The following is a 23209-nucleotide window of genomic DNA, read 5'->3' on the forward strand; positions in this document are numbered from 1 at the left end:
TGTATGTATGTATGACATTTTATGAAAAACGTACGCGTGACACAAAATCCTCACCATTTTTTCTCAGAAGAGCACAAGGGAAACATAGTCATCGTGCTCTGCCCTTTTGATATAGAAAAATGACCCTCACGTACAGTTTCATAATCTGATTCATTCCATGACGAATGAATAATTTTGTAACCAAACAAACGTATGTAGTGACCGTAGCTACCCACCAGTTCATCCTTGAGAACGAGTAACTCTCCTAGGTTGGCCTGTCCCTGTTTGTCCATGCCTGATTGTTGTTGTGGTACCACCGTAGTAGTGCCCTTTAACGTTGTTAGCTCCACGACCACCTGTCAGAATCCTGGTTATGGTTGTTTAAAGTACCTCTCACCGGCCAGTCACGTCCACCATACTAGGACAACACAACTGTTCTGTGCTCAATCGGTACACTACCGGTACAAACAAACAGACCAGTCAAATTCTCACATTCTGGAACACCATTGGAGAGGCTGGAGCTGAAAAAAGGATATGTTCTTGACTTCACTTGAAGTCAGCGAGAGCGGCTTGTGCCAGCTGCATCCAAATAACACACACGGTCAGATCATGGTGTCAAAGTCTGGGGATCGTCCAATATATATACTAAAGGGGTTCTTGTGCCATTTAAAGGTAATCTTAAAGGTTTTGAAAACATTTGCGGCCATTCAGTAAACATACACTCAATGACACTGGACATTCCACTGCTATAGCGAACATCGTAAAGTTTTGTTTGACAGTATGTTCGGGCTTTGCTGTTGTGAAGAAGAACAAAATTAAAACCTTTGAGTCAACCGTGTTTTTTCTTTCCAAGGCAGGCGTTCTTTTTATCTGGTGATGTGAAAAAAAGGATACCCATAATGTGCGTTAATGATGCACTAATGAGGGCTAACCTAAGCACACGAGCAGTGCGGTAATGTCGTTTTCTTCTCTTGACAAATACATGGATTACTTCTATAATAGTAGCTTCTGACTTTGCCTAGCGCGGACCGGTGCCTTTTTTGCTATATTAATTCGGCCTCGTATATGGCCTTTCAATGCCCAAAACCATTCTAGCCTAGTAACAACCGCGGGTCCTTTCTAGTAGATGTTTCTCTTTCAGTGTTCTTTTGTGGGGCGGGGAGGTATTCACACGCCCTACCTAGTTTTGTATCAAAGTAGTTCACCTGGTGCATATTATATTGTAGTGACCGTGCTTACGTGTATGTTATTCTTTCTTCGGCTCCATTTGCAGAAAACAACGAACCGCCCCTACACAATGCAAAGCGGTCCACACACTGCTTGTCCGATACTCCCCAATCGATTGCGAAGCCTGAAGTTGCCTCGGGCGTGCATATACAGGGTCCAGTACGTTGTATTAGTATATATCGTACTGTTTTAATGTCTCAGTGCAAAGCCACCTCAAATGCATGGCTACCGTGAACTGGTACTGAGTAAAATATAGTGCTTGATATCTAAGCATGTACGCACGGCAAACATACTGCCCAGTGCTCAGTAAAAGCTCAGTCTACAACACACAGGGCGTTGCCATCATAAGAGGACGCACAATCTGAACGATATTTATAGCAATGCAAACACAGGCCGTATGTTTTATACACAATCATTATATTGCGCCGCTGTGTTTGATAAACTAGAGGTCAGAGCTACATTGTTTCCTGACGTTTCTTGTTTGCTCACCGTTGCAGACGTCCGGAGGGCAAAAGCTCAAATGCTACTGAACATATGTGATATTTACTTGCAAGGATTTTAAAGAAATCTATAAGTGTAAGATTAACGTTAACGTGAACAATATTCTAGATTAAACACATATGGCACGGTCAATATATGCCCCAGTTCACGTTGCTAAACTTAGCATCTGTAACGTTACAACAAGTGCAAAAATATACACTGCAAGCTTTCATATAGGTCTGTTGTTGTTTTGTTTTGTTTTGTTTTGTGCTGGAAAAAGTTGATTTGACCCATTTTATGTTATAGAGTGTAACGTTACCGTACTGCAGCAAGCAACAAAGAAATTCTGAACTGTAAACTGTGCTGCAGTTCAAATAAAACCCGCAAGGCAGCACTGCTGAGCCGTCAAACTGTATACATAACGTTATGCAAATCAGGAGGGATATTGACACCGTGTAAACAAGTTCACTCGAGGTCAGCTGATTGGTAGTGCTGGAGGCGGTCAGCGAGCGCGAGATGGCAACTCAGAAGTTACTGAGCAAGGATCCTCCTGATATAGAGGTACTCCTAACGTTCCTACGTGTTACGGAAATGTGTGAGAAGTTTATAAGTCTGCAGGCTTTCAGGGAAAGGCACAAACTTGGACCTTGGACGAAGGACGTCTCGAAATTTTTCCCGGTCGACTTTGTCATGAGATCACGTAGAGTTGCTGATCGTTTAAAAAGTCTTTGGTGTCGACTTGAGCATAGGGTTTGGTTACTCCAAGCTTGCATATTAGACCATGTCTTTCTTGAAGTGTAGAATTTTGCGTTTCAAGGGCAGTTTGAACAGCGGAAATCGAAGTTTTGAAAAGGGGGTGGGAGGATTCCATAACGTGATGACGTCAGCAGCCTTGCTTTGTTCAGCACAAGCTGGAAGTCATTATCTAAGCAGAAAAAGAAAACTCAGAGCTTCGACAAAACCATGGAGTTAGATGGAGATGACAAAACATACAGATAAGTTGCAACATCTTCAAACATGGATCTTGTTGTGTTGTAGCTTGACTTGGGCATTGATGAACAAATTCATTTATCTCCAAGCAGATCCCTATCGGTGGCAAAAAGACAGTATCAAATTGGCCAGGCAGTATCCATCAGCCAGAGAAGGTTGGGATTAGCAAGAAAAAAATAAAACAAAAAAAAAACGGCCATATATAAAAAGCTAACAATCATTCCCCCACGTCTGCTTGGAGAGTACAAATTCATTGCTGCTTGAATGAATATCAAGGTTGCAGGACAAGGTAATTAGGAGACGTTACAATTTGACTATTTGTCAAGAAACAAAAGATAGAGGGCTTGAGTATTCAACATTTATAAGTCTTTTTAAGTACTCCAGTCAGGTGTGACAAGAATTTGAGTTCTGCTAGTCCTAGCTACATAGCCCCAGGGGTGTTTCTGGATGATTTAACTTAATCGCTGTGGCTATTCATTGACACACCGGGTTTTTATATCCACCCCGGAATACTAGCCTCTGTGGCTGAGTTAATATTCAAACAATGAATTTTGAACTTTTCATCAAACCACTGCATTTATAAATTATAGATGACAAAACTGTAACAAGTAGGAAGAAAATGACTTTCTTCAACCATTGGAGCCAAAATATGAGCATTTTTGAGTTGATTCAGAACCAGAATCTTTTTTTTTTTTTGTTGCAATGTTGCAAATCAGAAAAAAATGAAGAGGCGAATCTGAGAACCAACAAATTAAATTGGTGTGGCCTTAATAACAGACAAGTTTATAGGTATTCCAGATTTTTCTTCCTAATAATTTTATAACTAGTAGAATGTGTAACTGAGCTACGGTGCTTGTGTACTAAAGATGGGAGGATGATGATGTTGAATTCCTCCCTCGGGTCTACCGCTTTGCAAGATATGAAGCTCCGGAGGTGAAAGGAAAAAAGAGAGGCAAGAGCACAAAAAAGGAAGTCTAAATGCTAAGACTTCAACTAAAAAAAAAACACTTTATGGGGGCCCGCAAGCCCTTTTCCATAGAGCTTAATCGGCCGTTTTAATAGTACTACGTAGAGTGTAGACGGACCGCTGTAATTCAACGTAGAGCTTAATTGGCTTAATTGGCGCATTTTGTGTGGAGCGTATTCGCTGTTTTAATTCTACGTAATGCGTTGTGGCCACTTGGAATTTATCGTAAAGCATAATCGAGGAGGTTCCAAATTCAGCGTAGAGTGTTGTCGGGACCCGGGACCCCCCTTTGCATTGCAGGCCCTCCTTTATTCTTAGTGTTTGTTTTTAGATCGTACATCTTAACAATGCCATTCCAACGTCGAACGGACACTAATGTCACTTTTAATACCTTTTACACCTTTCCTACACTTGCCACTTGAACAGAATATCCTAGCACTGAACCCCAGAGTTCTTCATCATGCCACCCTGAAGTCGTCCAAGGTGACTAAAGCTCACAAGAAACACTGGAAGAGGAACGGAGAGAAAGGCTGTCACGTGAGTTTCAAGTTAACCTTCTCCCTGCTGCCTAAGTTCCCCTAACACAGATTTTTTACCAAAAGGCTAATCATGCTAAATCTGTATGTCCTAATGCAAGTATCAGTAGAACATTTTGTAACATAAGGGTTGGGATTTTGTGAAAAATTTGCACATGAAAATCTGCAAAGAGTTTGCAAAACTTTTTGCTGTTTGAAAAAAAAAGAAGATTTTGTTGCCTTGCTGTGTGACTTGTTTGAGTTACAGCAATTACATTTTTGTATATTTTGAAAAAGCATGTAATTTGTAGCCTGGGTGCCATCCGATTTGTATTGGGGCTCCTTGCACATCGCCTGAAAAGCACCCAGACTTACACATGTAGATTTAACTTGGTAAATATTTTATATACCACCCCACAGTCATGTGGCTCGGCGAATCTGACCAAGAACTTTGACGACATCAAACACACGACGCTGAGCGAGCGGGGCGCTCTGCGGGAAGCTGCCAGGTGTCTGAAGTGCGCCGACGCCCCCTGTCAGAAGAGCTGTCCAACGCAGCTGGACATCAAGACCTTCATCAGCAGTATCTCAACTAAGGTGACAAAACTGTACTGTACACAACCACTTATTGCTCTTGTCTTAAACAAGTGGTTAAAACAAAAGTCGTTGTGAATAAAGAACTTTGCTGTTTATCATGATGTAGCAACACGGCTGGAATTTCAGAATGTAGGTATCTGTGAAAGGGAAGGGATCATATCACAAAAGTTGATACATTTTGCATGTAGCTTGAATTCCACTTGTTTCTATGCCAAAGACTATGACACATTAGACTCTCATACTCAGTCATAGTGTGGTGTGACATACAGTCTTTCTGGGTACAATGTAGCCAATTGCATAGCCAATACTAGACAATAGTTATTGGTCTGTTACCCCGGGACCAATGTACAAGAACCAAAGACATCACTGACTCTGTCATGAACCAGATTAATTCATTTAGTAATACCTGTACATTAAAATGCCGGCACATTTCAATGCTTATTGTGCACATACTTATTAAAGTCACAAGAGCACAGATTTTGTGATGTCACACAGGTGTAAGAGAGTAGAGTTGCTTGTTTTTCTTTCCGCACACATTATTTGACTTTGTCAAATTTACTTAACACTCCTGAGGTTGAATTGAAACCCCAAAGAGAAGAAGTCAACCAATACGCCACTCCCCTATTCACAAACAACCCTACAAAGGCATTATGCTTGGCACCGGACAACCATACATCCGCAAACTCGACCTGAAACCTTTTCAGTGAAATAGAACTGGTCAAAGTACAGTTTACATTGAGTGGGTACCTGCCACTACCCAAGGTCAGGGATATAAATTTTCATAATTGACTGAATCAACATTGGGATCTATTTTATCTTTAAATTTCTGGGCATATTTGATCATCTCAAAGTCTACTACTGTCTAGCCTGGCTAAAATTGTGCTCCTGTTACGGTCAGGACAAACAGCTTTTAACAAAACCTCATTCAGGTGTGCTGATAACTATCTGTTACTGTTTGACTCTGTATTTACCTGCACCTTTGGGCAGGAACCCAACATTAGGACTGTAAATCAGTGTCCTGCTTCAGTACGGCTGGCAGAGTGACTTATGCCCCAGAAAAGACTTGTGGGGAAACAATTTAGTATATCGTTGCATGTGATAAAGGTCTTTGTGCACTTGAGTATTTAAAGTAGCAACTGACTTCATGATTTGTTGATATTACCATGAGGCTCACATTTTACGGAGTAATTTTGCCCAACATCTAGGTCAGCCAAAAAACTGTTGCGTAAACATTGGAATGCTAACAATTAACTTAGTGACTGAAACTTGCAATAACAAAACAGCTCCGTCTAGTGAGGTAATTGAGTACTACACAATGACATTCTTCTTGAGCGTCAATTTGAGTCCAGAAACAAACCACAGGTCAGATATAACTTCAGTGTGACACAAATCATCTAAATATAACCACCGTACTACTGTAATTCACGATTTTTTTGCAACTTACTTTCATGTTGCATGTCACAAACCAATGTCCATTTTCTTAGACCAAGAACTTTTGCTACTGCAAACAAACTGATTTACAGTATTAGATTTCTAGCTAAAGTAACAGCAGGCATGGTCAAAGTGATGCACTGACCCTACAGAAAATTATTTGATACATTTGTATTTCTAACAGAACTACTATGGATCCGCCAAGGCCATTTTCTCAGACAACCCCCTGGGCCTGACATGTGGCATGGTCTGTCCCACCAGTGACCTGTGTGTGGGGGGGTGTAACCTGTTCGCTTCAGAGGAGGGACCAATCAACATCGGCGGACTCCAGCAGTTTGCCACTGAGGTAGGTAAATGCTTTTTTTGTGTGTGTGTATTTGTATCAGTGTTCTAGCAAGCATGACATTCTTTTTCTGTCATCTCAATTTTGTTTGATCTAGGCAGGTTCAGGGACATGTTCCCCCAGAAAAATTTTGAAATCTTGACCCTCTGAAATGATATTTCCTGCATTTTAAGGGGTAAATTTTGCTGGCAGACTATCAGAAATCACATTAATGACATCTCTTTCCACATTTTTACACAACGATTCTTGTCTGTCAAAGATGACGGATTGGACAAAACTTTTGTCCATCATGAGCAGCAAAATTCCGTGAAATGGTGGAAAGATGGGTGTTGGCTAGAACACTGGTTAACTTTGTATGTTTTTTGATGTAAACACTAAATTAAATAAATGCAAATAAGTTGATAAAAGCAATACGAGGTTGACTTATGTTCCTTTTCCTTTTGCATCCAGACTTTCATGGCGATGAAGATCCCACAGATCCAGGATCCCAGCCTGCCGCCGCTGGATGAGCTACCGGAGAGTTACCAGGCTAAGGTGGCTCTGATTGGCTGTGGACCAGCCAGTGTCAGCTGCGCTACGTTCCTGGCACGTCTCGGCTACACGGATCTCACTATCTACGAGAAGAATGACTACATAGGAGGACTGAGGTACATGATGAGAATGTTTATTATCATATAGCCTCCATTTCCCATCAGTTATCAGGATGTAGCATCATAAGTGGTGAATAATGAAAAAAGTGGTTATTTAGAATAACCGACTACTTATTGGACTGTACCATTATACAGGGGACAGGACACTGACAGTAGTGTTCATCTATTAAACAACGTATTGTAGTTTATTTTCGCTATGCTACACTCACTCGGTGGTTTATTCGGTGGTAATCGTACCTGACCAGGGATTATTTCACCATATACACCTCTGGACAGGGCATCAACTATTGAATAGCAAAGATCACAACCACTTGTTTTTAACAAGAGAGACATTTCAATGACCGTCTGTCATCTTCATCAGGGCAATTATGACTACTATTATGCAGTAACACAATAAAGCCCCAATGAAAATGACAGACAGTCACCAAAATGTTGGCTCTTGTTAAACAATTGGTTGTGAATAAAGAACTTTGCTATTTAATCATTCACTAACCTTGGTGAAATTATTTATGGAGACAAAGTTTGTGTCATGGCAATAGCTCACAAGATTTTAGTGATAGAGCACTTTGGATCCATGTTGAAGGAAGTTTTGTAGTAAATGTTGCGAACATTGTTTCTGTTTCAGTTCCTCTGAGATCCCCCAGTTCCGTCTGCCGTACAACGTGGTGGCGTTCGAGGTGGACCAGATGAAGGATTTAGGAGTCAAGGTGAGGAAAGTGTGGGGCTGTGTGGTGCAACGGCAGCGTTCGAATCAAGAGGTCCCGGGTTCGAGCCCTGACATGCCACCGATCTTGTGCCCTTGGGAAAGGCACTTTATACGACTTTCCCCACTAGACTCAAGTGAAAATGAGTATTGTCTGTCCAGTATTCGTTTCTATGTGCGGGACACAACACCAGCAACAGCTGCCTCTGCTCTGCGTGTATTGCATTGTTGCAATTTCAATAAATCAAATCAAAAATGTCCCTGGAGTTTTGTGTCCAGTATTTTTGTACATAATGTAACCTTACCTATGTTAACCTCAAGAATCTCATTCATTTTATTTTGACTTTTATTTTGACAGTTGTTGACACAATTTTTCCTGATTTCAGATTGTATGTGGGAAGGCTTTAGGTGGGGAGGGGGGCTGGACACTGCAGTCTCTGAAAGAAGCAGGGTATGAGGCTGTCTTCCTTGGAATTGGTAAGGCTTTTGTTTGTTCATCAATTCTGAACATAATTGTTTCACAGTGCTAAGTCACAATTCTTGTTGTCAATCAGAAACATTCATGTACATTTGTACATGTGTTCAATTCTTTACCAGGATGAATACGGATGATGTATTTAGTACATGTAGTCTAGCGTTAAAAAACTATACACTTGAAACCAACGCACCAACATGTATGGTGGCTGTAAAATCTTAATGATGGGAACAGATTTCAGTTCAGATACTAAGTCTATACGTCATAATTCTGCCACTCTGCCAAATACAAATACTGTTCAGACATGTAGATACCTATGTCGAAATTAATATCATTATTTGAGTATTGGAAGTTTTTGTACAAGAATAACAAGAGCTTTTTTTCAGGTCTCCCCCAGGCCAAGCGGGCTGCCATCTTCCAGGATCTGACAGTTGAACAGGGTTTCTACACGTCTAAGGACTACCTACCTCTGGTGGCAGCTGCCAGCAAACCTGGTACTCACTTTTCTAACTTTGATCTTTATACTTACTTACTGAGAGTCAACCATATATTATATTAATCCATCCATATGGCTGTCATTTCAACTGTGATGCTTGAGCTGAAGGCAGTGTTTACTAGTATACAATAAATCTGTAATGTTCATTGTGTACAGAATTATGGCTATAAGGCCTAGGAAAAAAATGTTGTGCTTCCTGTTTCAGTCCTAAAAAAATTAGGGTCGGTAGGTAGGGATTATCTTTTTTTTTTAGACTTCAGTGATATCTATATAGGGGTACAGTACAGTTTAACAAAGTAAAATTTGGATGGGGACACTTTTATTTTCAATGTCAATAAACCAATTGTACAATGTTTTATCACTCATTTCACTTTACTGGACTCCAGGCATGTGTAGCTGCAAGTCTCAGCTGCCTCAGCTGTCAGGTAACGTGATCGTGCTGGGAGCGGGTGACACCGCCTTCGACTGCGCCACATCCGCCCTGCGCTGCGGCGCGCGGAGAGTCTTCATCGTGTTCCGTAAAGGCTTCACCACCATCAGGGCAGTACCGGAGGAGGTCAGGCCATGTTTTTAGCTTTGCTTTTTAACTTACATGTACATAGATTAATGTATGTATGCAATGTAAGTAATGTATGTAACAAACACACACACACACACACACACACACACACACACTCACACACACACTCACAGATGTGTTTACTTATTCTCTTCATCACCTAGTGAGACACAAGGCCACGACTTCTTCCTTCCATCTGGGTCTGTCCATAGTATTCGAAGCTGACTGATTGCCAGGATAATCCCATGGAAGCCAGGTCTTTCGTCACAATTTTTCAAGTGGTGTTGTGCTTGCCTCCTTTCCTTTTCCCAACAGGTCTCCAGTTTAAGGCCGTTTTAGGTTATAAAGTTTCTTTCTTACACACAGACGTAAATAAAAGTCATAGTCAAATGTAAAGAGAACAGGGCTCAAAATATTTGGAGCTGTGCACTGCACCCAAATGTTTTTTGTAGGTTTATGTATATGTCAAGATGTTAAGTTTAGAGTTAACTGTAGTACTAGTATTCAGCATATTCTTAACATCTAAGTGTCAGAAAAATAGTAAAATCATTCTTGTAGTACTTTTCTTTAGAAACAAAACATGATTAGTTTTCGCTGACATTCTACTTATTTTATCTTATATGGTGCACCCACAGAAAATTTTGTGCACCCAATTTTTTAGGTTGGGTGCACCAGTGCACCTATTCCCAAAAATGAATTTCGAGCCCTGGAGAGTCATGTTTATGTGTAAACTATGTTCTCAGATGGAGCTTGCCCGTGAGGAAAAGTGTGAGTTCATGCCGTTCCACTCGCCCAAGAAGGTTGTACTGAAGAACGGTCGCATCGCGGGGATGGAGTTCTGTCGTACGGAGCAGGATGACGAGGGGAACTGGACCGTGGATGAGGAACAGGTGGTCAAACTGAAGGCTGATTACATCATCTCTGCCTTCGGATCCACCTTGTCTGAACCTGAGGGTGAGTGTGGGGGGGGGGGTTCTAGCCTCTGCACAGACTTTTCTTGCAGCCTACATTTTTTTTGTGATTGCACATGCAGCAAGTGAGTACTTTTCGGGAGGAGGGCTGTATTGGCGTCTTAAGGACTACGACGCTCACCTACTCTTCTGTCCACCAGCAAGAGTCATGGTGTACAGGAGCAGTCTACAGTACTATGGTCCTTACCTGTGGAACACTCTTCCGCTACAACATCGACAGCTCCTTAGTCTCAGGACTTTTAACAGATCATTAGAAGCAGGACTTCTCAGAACTTTTAAATGGATCATTAGGAGCAGGACTTCTCAGGATTTTTAAACGGTTCATTAGGTGCAGGACTTGACACTGTTGATATATAGGATGTTGTAATTAGTAATAGTTTATGTACTGTGTATTTGTTGTGTGTATTTTTATGTGTATCCAGGATTACCTGAAAAGCAGGCCAAAATGGCCTGAGCTGTAATTACTGGTTAAATAAATAAATTGAAATTGAATTGAATTGGGGGGAAATTGATACAGCTATCCGCCCAATACAGCTTCCCAGTGAAAAAAACTGCCAAGCTCATAATAAACAAATGTAAGTGGCAAGAAAATTCTGTGCTAGGTGTATTCTTATTAATCAAGAATATGTTCCTAATTTTGTTATTTTATACTTATTTCATTCAGGAAACATGTATATCATATGGCCCAAGACGTTTTGAACCGGGAATGGGCACAACAACCTGGTGCAGGAAGGACTTAACTAAACTGAAATAATTAACGTTACTGACAGTAACAGTTTTATTGAAGGGTTTGTCATTCTTTAAAACCTACTAAGTTGAGCTGCCTGACTGGTTTAATGTTGACTGTCTCCCCAGTTGTGTCTGCCCTGTCTCCTGTGAAGTTGAACCAGTGGGGGTTACCCGAGGTCGACCCTGAGACCATGCAGACCAGTGCACCCTGGGTGTTCTGTGGGGGGGACCTGGCCGGGGTGGCTCAGACCACGGTGGAGTGTGTGAACGACGGCAAACAGGCCTCCTGGCATCTCCACAAGTATCTGCAGGTACTGCACTCATGTACTGTACACTTTGCACTTTGGGATGTTAAAAATCAAAAGTAAGTGGTGTTGTTGAGACTGCAGTGAATAAGAATGAATGAATGAATGATCTTTATTGCTCAACAGTTGTACATGGTACTATGTATGGCAAGGATGACAATTTGGTCTTTACAATCATACTAGTCTATTTCTGGAAACTAAAACTACATAAATATAACATAAATGGCATTTTGACACGATGTACATTATTAACATTTTCTGTCTGTCACAATTCTTTCTCTCTTTTCTAAAGCGTTAACGTATTGGCCTTAAGGCACATAGATATGGTGCCGGGGCATGTAGTGGCAGCTTGAATGGAAGACTGGAGTGTCTGTTTGCAATGTGATAAGCCCATGATGAGAGGTCACTGTAGAAATAAGTAAGCTTTAAGACACAAAATTCAAAATTTACAGATGCTGTAGTCTTGCAATATCTTTAGTACGTTGTCATGGAGTGTTTTGTTTACAAACTTCAATCTTTTATGATGCTATTTTGAAAGAAGTATGGATTCTAACATTTGTCTGTTGCGAGTTTCCATCACTTTTCTGTATATCTATATAACAGTTTGTTCATGAAGAATCCTTGACTTTTTTTCTGTCACTGTGTTTCATTCTTCTCAAAGCTATCCTAAGGACACTTCCATACAGATGGAAAAGAAGGGACACATACTTCACCTAAAGGTTTGCGAAAATGACAACTAGGTACAAATGTAGTTCATCAGTGATTCTCACTTTTCATAGTTGTCTTTGTGTCTGTCTATTGTTGTGTCAGATATCACTGCTGTATTCATCACTTTTTTCAGTGAGCTGAAGGTGAGTAACAGCTTTCTTTAATTTCATGTAGCAGTGTGCAAAATATCTGGTTGCCCAGTTGCCCCGGGCAACCAAATTTTACTTGGGGCAACCTATTTTTGAACCTAGGTAGCCCAGTGTGGTACCTGAATTTTAAGAATGGCCCCCCAAAAAAACCATGCCCACTTGGCTTGCACCACTGTACATGTATCTGGCAGATGCCTTTTAATTTTAGGTATTAATGGCTATTATTAGTACAAATGTATCAGTTAACTAAAGGCTGTTAGACATACAGTCAAACCTGCCTATAGTGGTCACTCAAGGGACTGGCCAAATTTGACCACTATGGCCAGGTGACCACTATAGAGAAACAGCCGGTTAGTTGACCCCCCCCCCCCAAAAAAGGGACACATGCTTTTGAGTACCAACAGTGATGTCTTTATTCTGAAACATATGAATACATACATTTGCAAAGGTAAACCCCTTTTTATATGTACATGTCTTAGTTCAATAATTTGTTGTTCTTTTGCTTTAGTTGTACTTTATTTTGTACTTGCTTGAGAAAAAAAAGAAATACAGAAATATTGCAAGGAAACATTAACTTGACATCAAAGATACATACACTCAACATATTCAGTTCATCTATTCTGGGACAATGAAACCATTCACATTAAAACATACAAAATCACTGGTTGTCATTTACTGTTCTTGTGTACATACTAGTACTACATGTGGCTAAAGAAAAGAAAAGAAATCAAGCAACAAACTTTCAACTCCAAACAAATTTCTATCGACTGCAAAATCATTTACTCTAAGCTCAGCTTTCGACGATTTCGTCTCACTCTCTCTGCCAGTCGGATCACTTCCACCTTTTGGAATAAGTTCGGCGTCCGTCTTTCCGCTTTCGCCATCGTTTCTCCGCAATCGCCACGTTACTAGTAGTTGTTGTTGTTGTTAGTCGAAAAGTGGAAGAGAACGACATCGCCATGTTTTTGTTCTTTGGTGAACACTTGCTTCGTGCGACCGACATACGCCACAGCGAATTCCAACCACGTAAATAAGTTATTTTGTACCAAGATGCTGTCTATTTAGTTAACAGCAAAATAATTGTTCGTCAGTTGCCAGTTACTTTCCGTTTTTGGTCGTTTTTGAACATGAAAACTTAGCGAAAACTCTCCTTTGTTTACGGCTTGGGTTTCTCCCCGCGTGGGTTGTCTGCCTCTACCATTATGCCAATGTGGTAGTCAACAGAAACTTTTCTCCTTTCAGACTTATATCTTTTCTAAAATATCCACTACAGTGTTAAATTTACATTTAAAATTACTTGTAGTAATGTATTTCAAATGTTTTCATAATGTAATTACATCATTTGACGCTAATGAAGTTAAATAAAACTCGGTTTATCTACCTCCATCACAGTGGAGTCTTCCGATGACCCCAATTGACCTCCCTCTGCAGCTAACGTGCGCCATCTTGGAAAAATACGAAACGCATTTTCGAGCCAAATTTCTTGAATTATGCCCATGAAAAACGGAAGCTATGCACATATCTACGCATTTCAAGGAATCGAGAAACCAAATATGGATATTCTTAAGTTTTTTTGTAAAGATAATTGCCGTAATCTTCGCCGATCGGCCGAGTCCATTGAAAGCTCAATGCGGCACGCACGGCACTGGTGTTGGGGAAAACGCAGATATCAAAGACACCCGCGACCGCAGAAACTTCGTGTCAAAAGCCAGTTTTCCTTTATTTCATACACATATGGAGTTTAATTTTCAGTTCACATTTTAGTAATGTAGCGATCGGAAAATTATCACAAGGCTCATAACGGTCGTAGCCCGAGGTGGGGTGGTGTTACGGCCGTGGTGCTTAGCGGGTTACGGCCAGCCGCGACCGCTATCGGCGGTGTTGACATGCCGGCGGGACCGGAATGGGGTGACCGCTGACCGCGTTGAACAGTGACCGCTATAGACACGATTCTTAATGCTTACGTCAATGGGAAAAATTCAAGGGACCGGCAAAAACTGACCGCTACGGCCGAGTGACCACTATACAAAGGTGACCGCTAGTACAGGTTTGACTGTATTGTCAAAGGCTTATGTATGTAACATTACTTAATTTGAGGAAAGTAGTAACTTATAGGTGGGGCAACCTAAAATTCTGATGGGCAACCTAATTTTTGCCTTAGGTTGCCCACTGGGCAACCTGGTTCAAAAAAGTATTTTGTACACTGCTGTAATATATTTAAAACGAAAAACTAACTCCACCAACATTGTCTCTGTGCCCCCCTCCCGCAGTCCCTACATGGCCTGTTTGTCCCCAGTGAGCCAGCCCTGCCCAAGTTCTACACACCTATAGACCTGGTGGACCTGAGTGTGGACATGTGTGGGATCAGGTTTCCCAACCCGTTCGGCCTGGCCAGCGCCCCGCCCACCACCAGCGCACCCATGATCCGCAGGGCGTTCGAGGCAGGCTGGGGGTTTGCACTGACCAAAACATTCGCACTGGACAAGGTGTGGTGGTGTTTGAAATTGTACATGTGACAGTATTGTGTGTAATAATGTTGAAGTGCTACTGTTTCTATTCAGACATATACAGTGGAATAATTACAATTTTCACACGACCAAGAAATGTATGTGCTTTGTCAACATGCTGTAAAATCTGTGTCCATAATATCACCAGGGTCCACAATATCGCCACCTTGAGAAACAGTGTGCTTAAAGATATTTTAACTGCAACATACTTTTGGTACGCACTCCTTCACACATCAAATGTACATACCTTGGGTATGTTGCAGTAAAAATATCTTTAAGCACACTTTTTCTCAAGGTGGCGATATTGTGGACCCTGGTGATATTATGGACACAGATGTTACATGTGTAAGTGGTTACACATCTATTTTCTATTCCCCTATGTTTAACACTCCTTACCCCGTGTTGTTGGGACATTGGGGATCAGAACATTGGGGTGTAAGTTATGAAGTATAACTACATACTAGTCGTATTTTCAACATTATTACTTGAAGTAACTGAATGGTAAATACTTTGCTTTCTTTTCAACATTCTGCTGTTTTCTCTGTCTAGGATATTGTGACCAACGTTTCCCCAAGAATCGTAAAGGGCACCACCTCAGGGTACCACTATGGTCCCGGGCAGGGTTCCTTCCTCAACATTGAACTCATCAGTGAGAAGACGGCTGCCTACTGGTGCCAGACTGTCACTGAGCTCAAGAGGGACTTCCCTGATAAGGTACTTCATCAGCTGTGAGAAAACAATTGCATAGATGACTCTTGTCTTGAAATATCATAATGCTTTATGAAGGATAATGCAGGTAAAACTTGATCTGGAGTTCCGCAGGTATCCCTGAAGTCTAGCTGCACCTGACTTGTAATGGTACAGTCGAACTTGTAATAGCGACCACCCCTGTATAGAGACCACTTGTCCACTATGACTACTTTTTGTTGGTCCCTTGAATTTTCCCATTGACTCAAGCGTTAACAATTCTGCCTTTTGCATCCACCTGTCCAATATGTCCAGCGTCCACATGTTTTTGGTCCCGAGACGGCCCGAGGCCGCCCAGTACAACCACCCCGCCACCACGCTGCCAATTCCACCATCTCTATAGAGACCACCTGTTTATAGACAAGTGACCAAAGTGCTTAAGTCCCTTGAGTGGTCTTTATACACAGGTTCGACTGTATCTGTATTTGTTTAGCTAGTATAACTGCCATTTGGTGTAACACACCAGCTTTACAGGCACACCAGCAACTGGATATTGTCTGTGTACATGTTGATTTTTAGTTGCATTGCTGACTGTTTCTGCCTGCAAAATGCCTAACAAGGAATTGTCTATTATAATCCATACCATTGGAAATATTTCACCTGGTGCAGATTTAAATAGTGTCTTGTTGTGTATCTACATTGTATCTATCTCTTTATTGTCGGCCTGTACAGCCGAGACCCGAAGCAAGTACAGATTTCTCTCCATAGATCCTTGTCTAACATAGCATTTTCTAAACAGTCAAAGTCAATACCAGTGTCTTTAACCAAAGAGTCAGTGAAAGTCAAACTTCTGGAATGCACTCTGCCCCTCGGTTTCCACAGGAGGACGTTCGAGACTACCTCTTGCTTGGCTCTGCAACAAACAATGTCCCGCAAACTTAACCCGTTGGTGCGTGAGCTTTTCGAACGCCCGTGGAAGACCACCGTAAATAGTGTACATTGGCATGTTGTGTTCAAGATATGTTCTGAGCTCTACGCAGGAGCTTTGTATAGGTCCCATCCAGTCGTATATACCATCATATGAGTCGATGAAATGTGATTTCCCCCCCCCCCTGTTGCAGATTGTGATAGCGAGCATCATGTGCAGTTATAACAAGGATGACTGGATAGAACTGGCCCAGATGGCGGAGAAGGCAGGGTCTGATGCCCTGGAGCTGAACCTGTCCTGTCCTCACGGCATGGGGGAGAGGGGCATGGGACTGGCCTGTGGACAGGTGGGTACTCGTGGGGTCATTTGGTGTATCGACAGAGCATTCGGCACAGAACCAAGAGGTCCCTGGTTTGAATCCTCCTAAATCACCAACCTTGTGCCCTTGGGAAAGGCACTTTACACCTTCCAAAGGAAAGGAAAACCAACCACTTGCAGGTGTGCAAAAAGGCCACAAAAAAACAAGCTCAACATTCTATGAAAACCAACCACTTGCAGGTGTGCAAAAAGGCCACAAAAAAACAAGCTCAACATTCTATGAAAACCAACCACTTGCAGGTGTGCAAAAAGGCCACAAAAAACAAGCTCAACATTCTATGAAAACCAACCACTTGCAGGTGTGCAAAAAGGCCACAGAAAAACAAGCTCAACATTCTATGCAGTCTTAGATGTAAATATTTTTGAAGAAGACTGGCATTTGATTGTTGTTTAAACATCCAAAATCTTCCCCCTACCTTCCAAAGGGTAAGGTTATTGCCTGTCTGCATTTCTATTGCTATTGGGCCACACAGTTTTGCAAGCGCTACTCTATGGCAAAGAGCTAGTCAACTTGTAGTGATGTTCAACTGACTTTCTCTTTCTTAAGTGTTAAGCAGAGAAAGCAGTGTGCACCATTTTAAAAACTATTTACACAGGATGTTTTTGTTCAATGACACCTCTGCAGGATCCTGAGTTGGTGCGTAACATCTGTCGCTGGGTCAGGTCTGCCATCAAAATCCCCTTCTTTGCCAAGATGACTCCCAACATCACTGATGTCACTGTCATAGCTCAGGCAGCAAAGGAAGGTAAATCTGCCCTGTCAGGTTTCAATTTCACAAATAGGTTATAATTAGTCTAAGGTCAATACTGAGACTGAAGTTAAGCCTACAAATGTAGTCTAACTAGTTATGTATTGTCTAAACCTCTGCAGTAACAACTTTGCCATAAAATTCTTTGTTGCATTTGATAATGCATCACAGATATTACATGTCATTGCTCAGACATGTTGTAGTCAAAAGTGTATTTTTTCAAGACATTTTTAAGTCTGTCTGCTATTCATCTGATATATGTCTTAAGTCTTATTCCTGCTGCCTTTCTCCCTGTAACAATTTAAATTTGGTATCAAATGGCTTCCTCAGCAGGCTGAAGGTAAATATTAGCTAGAGCTAATGTACTCAGTCTGGTAGTAAAGTTGCAGGACTATTTGATGTTCTGTAGTTGGCTTACTTTTGACCTTGTAAAAGTTGTATGTTGACCTTGATGTTCCACCACCCCCCCCTCCCCCCAGGCATGGCTGACGGAGTGACGGCCACCAACACCGTGTCAGGGCTGATGGGACTGAAGGCCAACGCACGCGCCTGGCCTGCCGTCGGACAGGAGATGAGGACCACGTACGGAGGTGTCTCCGGGAACGCCATCCGCCCCATCGCTCTCCGTGCCGTGTCCGCCATTGCTCGCGCTCTGCCGGGATTCCCCATCCTGGCCACGGGCGGGATCGACTCTGCTGAAGCTGGACTGCAGTTCCTGCACTGTGGAGCTTCTGTACTACAGGTGACAGGCTTTCGGCTTTGTTAGAACCAATGTTTAACTACAAGCCATACTTTGTGTGTGCAGTGTCACAAGCCATCTCCAGCTACATATTTTGAAGACTATTTGGTCTCGTAAAATTTTAAGGTAGACTGCAGCTAGCAGGTAACATAAAAAAATAGGAATTGATGTATAAGTAAAAAGACATAATATAAGTATCAAGAAATATAGTTCTCTCGGTTCAAATGGCCGAAATAATCTTAGAATTACCTCTATTGGTCACATGTAAATGTGTTAGATATGTGCAAGGATGCAAGATTATCATGTCCCTATCATGGAGTTATAAGGAAAAAGGGACATAGCAGTATATTCCAATTGTATACAGTAAATAGAGAAATTGTTACAAAGAGGTGAGAAGATGGCAAAATACCCTTACTGCCCCCCTCCCCCCCAGGTGTGCAGTGCAGTACAGAACCAGGACTTCACAGTGGTTGAGGACTACATCACAGGGCTGAAGGCCATGTTGTACCTCCAGAGCCTGGACGACCTGGCCGACTGGGACGGACAGAGCCCCCCCACCCTCCGCCACCAGAAGGGCAAACCTGTCAAGGTCACTGACGTCATCGGAAAGGTACGATTCTGACCTGGTTCAAGGTCAGTCAGCAGATAGTTGTCTAGTAGCAGGCGAAAAAATTTAAATTAAAAACTTTAATTCTCTCAGACATCTTCTGGTTGTGTTTACTAAAAAAAAATAAACACTTTTCAAGCATACATTGTAGTATGTAGTAAGCATGATGATCATCATGTATTTTGAGGTGTTTTGGGTAGTAGCAGTCATGCAAGTCTTACTTTTCTTGTTTTCCCTGATGAGGATGCTTTGGAGCTGCACACTGATGACTATGACAGGACAGTTTCTGCTATTTTCCCCTACTAGTAACTAGTTACATTGCTAATGGAAGTAGACACGAGCAATTTTTTTGTATTCACAGACTGTCTTTGAGATACTTTTGAAGGGAATGCAGCTGACTGTCCCCTACTGTACATGTAGGTCTGCTGATCATGATGTGTGTATTTAGTACAGAACACTAGATTCACTTTTGATACGCTCCTGATGTCCTCATGCTTCAGAAAATTAAGAGAGTCAGCGAGTGCATAACTCATCTGACAAAGGTTGACCAGATCAACCAAAAATTTATGGTGAGTTCCCTTTTGTGTTGGACCAAAGCTTAAACTTTGCAACAATCCAATGTTGTGTTTTGTTTTGTTTTGTTTTACATAGCACCTGCCATCCTTCGGCCCTTACATGTCCCAGCGTGAGGAAATCATTGCCAAACATCACGAAACATCGGAGATTCTGGCAGAACAGAACATGCCAGAGCCGCAACGCCCCGCACGTGTGCCAGACAAACCTGTTCCAACTGTCCAGGTGGGTTTATCAGGACGAGCTCTTATTGTTTTAGTCACCTACATGTGCATGACTAGTAATAGGCTCAAGATGAATTCATTGCTGACATATTATTGAACAAAAAAATTGCTTTGTAGAAATGGGTGTAGCCTATAACTATTGATTACGTCATCATGACGTCATAATAATTTGCATAAATTATCATCTTGCAATCAGGTACCTGGAGAAAAAAATCAAGATCCATACATAGGTCTAAGTACCATTTTTGATACCTCCCCAAAATTCACCAGCATTGCCCTGTGGCTACCTTTAATTAAAGCAATCAGTGTAAAACTCCAAAAGATCCTTCTGGTATGAATCATAATTTGTGTTTCACTTTATTTTATTTTATACAATTGTATTTGACAATCAGGCTTGTATATTGCTGTACACATATTAACAGTCTTTAAACGTTTCCACCTTCAAATAAGAATAGGCTGATATACATCCTACATGTATTTTGACTTGATTCTTACCACCTTTTTTTATTAGCCCGCAACGTACTCGTATATGAATATGTTAAGTTGGCAAGAGACTGTAGGGCTCTAAATACCACCTGCATAATTATGCAGACAAAAAAAAGTCATTGACCTGGATTAGACTGTCATCATAGTAACTGGTGCTTTGGCAAACACCCCGTGATGTTTTATGTAACAAGAGGCATCTCAGAATATTCATGTTTTTTGTGGAACCATGACAGGATGTGATTGGTCGAGCCCTGTCCACCATCACCAGTTACAGCCAGCTGGATAACAAGCAGCAGACGGTGGCTCTGATAGACGAGGAGATGTGCATCAACTGTGGCAAGTGTTACATGACCTGTAACGACTCCGGTGGGTGTGCTTGTTTGTTTGTTTGTTCATTTTTTTTAGCCTTTGCTTTTTCATGAAAAACACGAAGCCATGTGGGAAGAGGTCGTGATCAAGCTCAGAAAAAATATAACAAGATTCAAGTTACATGATTGTCATCCTACCAAGTCCATAAAACATATAGTTGAAAGTAGCTGTACTAAGTCTATGTGCATCATATCTTTCCACATACATGATTTTTAGGAAACTTGCAGTCACTGTGTAGCATCCAACCGATGATGACGATATGATTTTACAAAAAAAAAAAACATACTGGTATAGCAAGAAATATCAAATTGCATATGGTTTGCATACTAGAAGGGTATTTGTACTAATCTTATAAATTTGTACTTATAAAATTCAAGAACTATAATAATGTTGTGTATGGTGATTTCTCCCCAGGTTACCAGGCCATCACGTTCGACCCTGAGACCCACCTCCCTCACATCACGGAGGACTGTACGGGCTGTACGCTCTGCGTCAGCGTCTGTCCCATCATCGACTGCATCACGATGGTTCCGCGTACCGTCCCGTACATCCCCAAGCGTGGAATCCCGCTGGCCACGGAGCCACAGGCTCCTTCCCGCCCTGTGCCCACTCACGATGGCGTCAGGGTGAACTGAACAACGCCACAGTGACCAGTTGTGTCTTGTTCTAAGACTCAACTTACAAAATTTATTCAGGCCACACCAATTTAATTTCTTGGTTAACGGATTCGCCCGCTTTATTTTTATCTGATTTGAAAAAAAATTCAGATTCAGAATCAACTGCAAAATGCTCATATTTTGCCCTGAACAGTTGAAAACACTTATTTTCCTCCTAGTTGTTACAGTTATTCCATCTTTCAATGCAGTAGTATCATTAAAAGTTCAAAATTCATTGTTTAGATTTTGTACCAGCCTGGTGTGTTGACTTCATGGCTTCTATCGTACCATTTTGGGCCATAATAGGATGCCTAGGCCTGTTTTTTATTTTTTTCGCCCGCCCGCTCCATTATTTTTCTAGAAAAATCCGTTAACCAAGAAATTAAATTGGTGTGGCCTCATGTATACTTACAACATAATAATGCTAAATTGTTTGTACTATGATATGTACTATGATAAATGATGACATAAGAAATTTTGTCTCTTAAATTTTGCACAGATCTGACATGTCTTTCAATATAGATAATGCTCAAATTTGATATTTCAATTATAACCAAAATCTATATTTTTCACTAACAAATGATATATTGACATATTAACTTTATGTTCATAATACAGGTAACATTTAAACAAATCTGCTTTGCAGATGTTGAAAGTTAATCACAGTTATTATCCATTTACATGACTAACTAATGATTATTGAGTGTTAACTTAATTGATCGGAGCACATTCCAATTTGCACCTATAGCTAGACCAAAGACCTTGCTCCTTGCGTTCATCAATCACAATTATGAAAAAGCTACATGTACATGCACATGTAATTCTACTTTAATTCTATCACTTAATTGTGTTGCATAGTTATGACTATTAAGTGACTTGAGCATTTATAGGGCATGAAATACAATGTTGGCAGAAAGAAGATCTAACATGATTAATAATTCAATTTATTGTAACAGTAATTCCAATTTTTGCTATTTGTTCATGCCCTGAGAGGTTTACAATGTTTGCTTGTGGAAATAAGGAAAATTGATACTCCACTGATTGATAATGGAATGTCTTTTGCTGACCAAAAATTTATCTTGCAATCAAGAGAATTACAAGTATACCTAGAGTAGAATACAGTGTTGTAGACATAGTGAGCAGTGCATTTAAACTCACTTGTGTGTTAAGTACTTTCTACTTCTGTTCAGCTTTGTAAGATGCACCTTTTTGAGGCTAAACTAAGTGATTTCCTATGTTTGATAATTCTCATATCCCACATTATTTTACACTGGAGATAAGTGAAGACACTTGCAATACAGCAATGTAGTCTGGGAATGTTGATTTTATTCATTTTTCACACACATTACAAATAGTGACACAATTAAAATATGAAAGTCACTTGTTTTACTCTACAAAATGCCATCATAAATCCTTGACATGTTGAAAAATAGAATTACTTCTTATTCTTCATTGTTTGTTTTCATCAACATGTTTTAGAAAATAAATACTGATTTGGAGTATTAACAGTGGCAGAGAAGTGTTTCATTTCTTGAGGTGTGCTTCTTTTTCATTAACAAATATTCAACAAGACAATAATACTCATACTTAAAAATGCATAAGGTGCATGGGACATTGATGTGGTTACATTTTTACATAAATCATAAAATATTTTTACAAGAAGTGTTGAGGTCCCAATTACATGTTGTAGTAATTGTCATTGTTGACCTAACTTTCATGGGATTGTGCTCATTATTGAAGAGATCTTTGGCTAAAATAAAGTTGTCAGTTTCTGTGCACAGGTATAGTTCTGCAGAGCAGATTTTCAACATACATTAAATTTTGTAGCACTCACATTCTTATGAAAGGTACTGAGACACAACTCACCAACACAAGTCTCTGTGAAAACTTCAAATTAACATGTGTTACTAACTTAAAGGCCCATCTACTTGTACAAATGTATGCTGTACATTGTTGTTAACTTAAAGTTAGTTTCCTTGTCCAGCCTATGGGAAGTCAGTTTACCTAATACAGCATAAAATAAACGAGTTAA

General features: G+C 40.8%; 1 protein-coding gene across 1 annotated transcript; it reads left to right on the forward strand.

Annotated features, from left to right (window-relative positions):
* Positions 1-2131: 2131 nt before the first annotated feature.
* On the forward strand, positions 2132-21269 carry LOC109476104 (dihydropyrimidine dehydrogenase [NADP(+)]-like). Its single transcript, XM_019776976.1, has 20 exons — positions 2132-2247; positions 4070-4180; positions 4579-4755; positions 6371-6532; positions 6980-7176; positions 7805-7886; positions 8269-8359; positions 8744-8851; positions 9240-9409; positions 10156-10366; positions 11239-11423; positions 14545-14760; positions 15331-15495; positions 16590-16742; positions 17400-17520; positions 18003-18265; positions 18696-18872; positions 19521-19667; positions 20386-20518; positions 20936-21269. Exons 1-20 carry the CDS (start codon positions 2203-2205, stop codon positions 21154-21156), a joined length of 3135 nt encoding a protein of 1044 aa, XP_019632535.1. The 5' UTR covers positions 2132-2202; the 3' UTR covers positions 21157-21269.
* Positions 21270-23209: the final 1940 nt, after the last annotated feature.

The sequence above is a fragment of the Branchiostoma belcheri genome, unplaced genomic scaffold (genome assembly GCF_001625305.1).
Source record: "Branchiostoma belcheri isolate BF01 breed outbred unplaced genomic scaffold, Haploidv18h27 scaffold36, whole genome shotgun sequence".
Lineage (NCBI taxonomy): Eukaryota > Metazoa > Chordata > Leptocardii > Amphioxiformes > Branchiostomatidae > Branchiostoma > Branchiostoma belcheri.